The sequence below is a fragment of the Nannochloropsis gaditana genome, assembly GCF_000240725.1.
Source record: "Nannochloropsis gaditana CCMP526 unplaced genomic scaffold scaffold632, whole genome shotgun sequence".
Taxonomy (NCBI): Eukaryota; class Eustigmatophyceae; order Eustigmatales; family Monodopsidaceae; genus Microchloropsis; species Microchloropsis gaditana.
This window is the reverse complement of record NW_005803321.1, coordinates 1-5,090: the sequence shown is the minus strand read 5'-3', so window position 1 is coordinate 5,090 and position 5,090 is coordinate 1. Positions and strand designations below refer to the sequence as shown.

The 5,090-nt window shown below is 55.8% G+C and overlaps 1 protein-coding gene across 1 annotated transcript; it reads right to left on the bottom strand.

Moving 5' to 3' along the window:
- Positions 1–2,121: 2,121 nt before the first annotated feature.
- On the bottom strand, positions 2,122–4,712 carry NGA_0166200 (uncharacterized protein; the record flags this gene model as incomplete). The annotated part of the gene is made up of 5 exons (XM_005854076.1): positions 4,336–4,712; positions 4,040–4,181; positions 3,349–3,593; positions 3,155–3,238; positions 2,122–2,128 (listed from the first exon to the last, which is right to left on the bottom strand). The coding sequence occupies exons 1-5, from the start codon at positions 4,677–4,679 to the stop codon at positions 2,122–2,124; spliced, it is 822 nt and encodes a 273-aa protein (XP_005854138.1). The 5' UTR covers positions 4,680–4,712.
- Positions 4,713–5,090: the final 378 nt, after the last annotated feature.

The window sequence follows — 5,090 nt, the reverse complement described above, 5'->3', positions numbered from 1 at the left end:
CCCCCCCCCCTCTCCCCCTTCTTCCCTCCGTCTGTGCCTCACCTAGATGGCAAGCCCAAGGACCACGCAAGGACAAGGCCCTCCATCTCATCAGAGAGGCCGGGAAAGGATGCTGCAGAGGAGGAGGGGACCGGGGCCGGGAAGGAGTAAGGGGAGGAGGACCACGACGCAGGTCCGCAACGATTTCTGCTTGTGCTCTCCCGGCTGTATGCCGCTGAGTGAGGGGCGAAGAAAGGGAGGGATGGCTTTAAAAAGGCAGCAATCATCGTCCTTGATCTCTTTTTTGTCAACACCGTTCACGTTGATGTCAGATCCGAAACTCAAGCCGGCGAGAGGCAAACAAGAAGGGTAGGAAGAAGGAAGGCACGGGAGATCATCGCGGGGCTAGAGGCCCAGGAGAAGGAAGGGAAGGGCGGAGGAGGGGAAGGCGAGAGGGAGAAATGTGTGAACTCCAGGAAAGTTCCTTCGGCCGCACCGGGTCCTTTGAACATAAACGAATATCCGGGTAGGTTGGATGTGCAGACGAGTGCACGCGGGGAGAAGATTGAAGCGACGGGAGGAAGGAAGAGCGGGGATGGCTGTACGCCCACAGAAACGGTCATGTCGACGAAAGAGGTTGCCGGCTGCAAGCTATCATGCCTGCTGCCACTTCCTCGCGTATGGCCCTCTGGCTATTGCCTTCTCATCGACCTACGTCTCCCTATTCTATCCCCAGGCGTCGAGCTCCTTTCAGGGAAGGAGAAGGAGCTCTGCGCGGGTTTGCGCCTCCTGCCGAAGCATTATTTGTACATCAAGGTGGGCGGGGTGGGGGTTAAAGGGAGGGGTCGGCCCCACGAAGGTAGCGTTTGTCCGCTACCGCGGTCACATTCCCTCTTTTGACGGAGCCTACATGTCCTTTTTCAGCTTTCCTTTCGGCTGATATCAGAAACCTTCTTAGTCCCTCTGGCTTTGCCTCTTGATCTGCCTCGACGTAATTTTGAGTCTTTTTAGCGCGTCACCTTTCCTTTTCGCGGACTCTTTTCTGCCTTTTTATTCTTGCCTTCCCCTTACATGACCCGTACAACCCCTTGTTACGGCACAGAATCGCATTCTGCAAGAAAGTGAAGCCTGCGGTCTCCTCCCTGCCCCGAACTGTGCAGAACCCAAGAGTGCGGGCGGGGGGGAGACGGAGGGTGATACGGCAGTACCTCCTTCGTCGCTGGTCACCATGGACGTGGAGAAGAAGAAGGGGGTCTATGACTTCATGGTTCGGGTTGGCTGGGTCTCGCCACTAGGTAGGAAGGAAAGGACAAGGGGAGGGAGCCATTGTCCATGGTCATGGTCTTTGTGGTGCGTGAGTGAAGGTCATTCTTGTACTCTGTGTCGGTCATTTTGGCGCTTGGAAACATAACCTTTCTTTTGAGTCATGAGCCTTGCGTTCTCGGCAATAGTAGCACCCTCACGTACTGCCGTATCTTCATCTTTGTCTCCATTTCTCTCCTTCACCACTGCACGATTCAGTCGCCAACGCCCGCTCCGACGTCAAAGATATCACTGTCAAAGTCAACCGCAGCGGGAGTGCTCCGAACACAACCGGTTCCTCTTCTTTGTCCTCGTCCTTGCCCTCTTCCATGAAGAGTTCCGCGTCCCCACAGAAGAAGAATGGTGAAATGGGAGAAGGAGTGGGCAAGGAAAGAATAGCACAGGAGATGGATGTAGAAGGCAATTCTGGATGAGGAGAATGAGGGCTAGCGCGCCACTTGATCGAAAGCAAACCGACTTGAGTACCTCCCCTTGTCGCCTTTCCCGTCGTCACTCCCTCTCGCTTCCTTCCATTGGGCTCTCTCTCCTCTCCTCCACCCTCGCGATGCCATTTTTGCGATTTAGGGGGGACGCAAGATTCTTCGCATTATGTCATGTCAGGGAGGGGGAGAAAGAAGCTTGCTTGTGTTCGTAAAATGATTCGAAGAGAATCGGAGGAGAGCGAGGGGAGCAATGAATCCAAGCAGGGATTAAAGAGAGCAGAACACTTGCAGGATTAATGTGTCATAAATGTATCGGATTGCTTTCGCGGGCGTCTTGGTGCTTTGCAACTTTTCATTTTGCACGTTCTTCTACTGGTACCCCCCGGTACAGGCAGCCTTAGTCACTAAATTTTTCCTGTCAGCGACCTTTCCTTATTGTCTCCCTTCCTTCTTGGTCCCTTTTCGTCACCCATCCGCTGTTGTGATCGCTTCGACAGTCACTCTCTTCACTAAACAACCTCTTCGCCTTCCGTCAATCTCTTTCCGCCCCCTCCGGGCGCTATCCTTCCTGCGAAAAAAGCGTTTCCTCCAGGCGCATATCTTCATCTTTTCGAGGCCTGATAAGCTAAGAAAAGTCCGAGAAAATCAGATATCAGGCACCTGGAAACGAGCAATTCTTATCCTTCAAATTCTTCTCCTTCATGTCGCTGCGACGACCGAAAGCCCTCCAATCATTCCAACCTTCATGACCTGGCCCCTTCCCTGCCTTCCTTTCCCTTTCCCTCACCTCTTCCGCCATCCCCAGCACATGAATCCTGCCGCTGGTATCGCCAACTGCCAGCCTTTTTCCATTCCCTGCCCAAGCGAGGCGGGTCAAGGCGACGGGAGGGGACGAAGGAGGGGTAGTGGGGGGGAAGAGCGACCTGTTCCCTATTTGAGCCGAGCCGGCCGGGGCCGATGGACCTCGCGTGGGCGTTGGAGATGCAGGTTTATCGGCAACGCTGCCCGTGACCGGGAAAAGAGGAAGAAAGGGAGCCTGAGGGTGGGGGGAGACGGGTTGAAGGGCGCATGGCATGAACGTGAAGGAAATATTTGCATAGGCCATTCCTTCATTTCCCTAGCTCGCTCCCATTTTCCCTTCCTCCTCACCTCCAAGCTATGGTTTAAATTCCACAGCCCCAGCAGTCCTCCAGAGCTCACCGAGGCGAAGATGCAGGGATGGGAAGGGCACCTGGGAAAATAGCGGAGGAGAAGAAAAAGAGAGCGAGGTAGCTTCAGGCCTTGTGCCGAGGGCAGAAAAGAACTAAGTCAAAGCCTTGTCCACGCGTCCATCCGTTCACATGGAAGAGAAATCGAACAACGTCCTGCACGATCCCCTCTGACGACAAGTTCCTGCTTGATCTTCTCCCGCCTTTCCCCTTTCTTCGTACCAAGCCACATCGTTCACGTAGTCGTAGGCGTTCGCGCCGTGCGTGAAAGAGGACACCAAGGGTTTGGGCGGTCGGTGGGTATGCCTGACAAGAGGGAGGGAGGGGGAGAAAGGCGGCGGTGAAACTTCTACTATGAAAGTACAACTTGAAAACCAGGGTAGGACAGGATGTTAAAGCATCACTATCGCCAGCACCCGGGAAGATTCACGAGCCTGCCCTCGTGCAAATCTCTTTCCTTCCCTTCCTCCTTCCCCATGCGCTTCCGGCCCTCCCCTCCCCCCTCCCCGTGCTCGCACCAAAGCTTGATGGTGCAATCAAGAGAAGAAGAGAGGAGAAGGGAGCTGAGAGAGGAACGTCGAAACTTGGAGGAAGATAAGGAGGAAGTCCGGGTGGACGGATGAAGAGAGAGCGCGGTGATGAGGCTGCCGTGCGCCTGCCACTGCAAGAATAGGAATAACAGCGAGCGAGGGAGGGAGGGAAGGAGGGCGAGAGGGATGCTTAACGACGCATCTGCAAAGCAACCTAAGTAATCCGTTCCCAAATCTGTCAGGATCAGGTTACTCTACCTGTCTGGCGGCGACGTGTCGATGTGCGGGAAAGGAGGGGAGGGATGGAAGGGAGGGAGAAGGAGCAGCCCCCGGTGCTGGTTGGCAATAGATATGTCCATTCTTGCCCCCTAAAAGCATCTCGTCCCGGCCCTGCATGTGGACGTGCCGATAAGGGGAGAAAGGAGGAAGGGGAGGAGGGGGAGCAGGTGGGAGAATCAGGACCGCACATCCATTGCAGTCGCGTCGAGTTACTCGCGTCCATCCCTGTTCCCCCTCTCTGCAGCCTTCACCGCCCCTTCTCTTTCCCCACCCCTCTACACTGCCCTCCCTCTCTCACGTTCTCATCCTTCTGGAGCACCACGGCCATGATGCTGACATCCTGCGGTTGCTGCGGCTGGCTTTCCTCCCTCTTTCCAACGACAGGTCCGTCGCCCGGGACGTCTGAGACAGAAGCTACGTCCAGAGGCTCAGATAAACGGCTAGGGTGAGGTAACGGAAATCGGATAAGATAAACGGCTAGTGTGAGGTAACGGAAATCGGCCCATGTCAAGCCCGTCTCTTCATTTCCCGCCCCGCGAACCCTCCTCCCCATCCTGCTTCCTAGCCTGTCTTCGTCTTTCGCTCCATTCGCACCTTAAATCCCACCGACATACACGACCGTCCGCGGAGGCCGACAACAGGACGTGAGCGTTTCCGCCTGCCGCAGTCTCGGTCGCAAGGGCATGTACGGGATAGGTGTGCCCTGGGGGAAGGAGGAATTGAGGGAGGAAGTGAGGGAGGGATTGAGGGGAGGATAGAGGGAGGCCAGCACAGGGAATCCGGCGAAGGATCGAGAGGGAGAAGGAGAGGCCGCTTCTAATAGGCCGGTATAAATGCGAGTGAGGGACAGGAGCGAGAGAGAAAGGGAGAAGGGGTGGGGAGGGGATACCGGTCATGGAGAGAGGCGATCGTTGCACGGGCAGGGTCCGGGCGCGCATGTCCCAAACGAGCACTTGGCCGGAGTAGGCGCCGCTGGAGGACGAGACGAAGGTAGGGGGGGAAGATCAACTAAGTTGAACCCAGAAGTTTGAAAGCCCTCCAATCTTCCTTATGCCTCTTCTCCCATGTTTCATATCTACATTTCTCGCCACAATCCAAGTATTGAAAAACGGAGTGCCACGCTCTCCTCTCTCGTTCCTCCCTCCCTCCTTTCTCGTTCCTCCCTCCCTCCCTCTCTCCCTCCCTCTCGAAGTCCACCTACCCAATCACGAGGTGGGGGTTGGAGGGATGAAATTTCGCAGTCAAAATGGCTGAGGTAAAGACGAAGCGCGCTTCCGGTCTGATGGGCCCGGTGGATGCGCGTGAACTCAAAGCATGGAATGGAGCTTCCGTCATACCTCCCCCCCCCC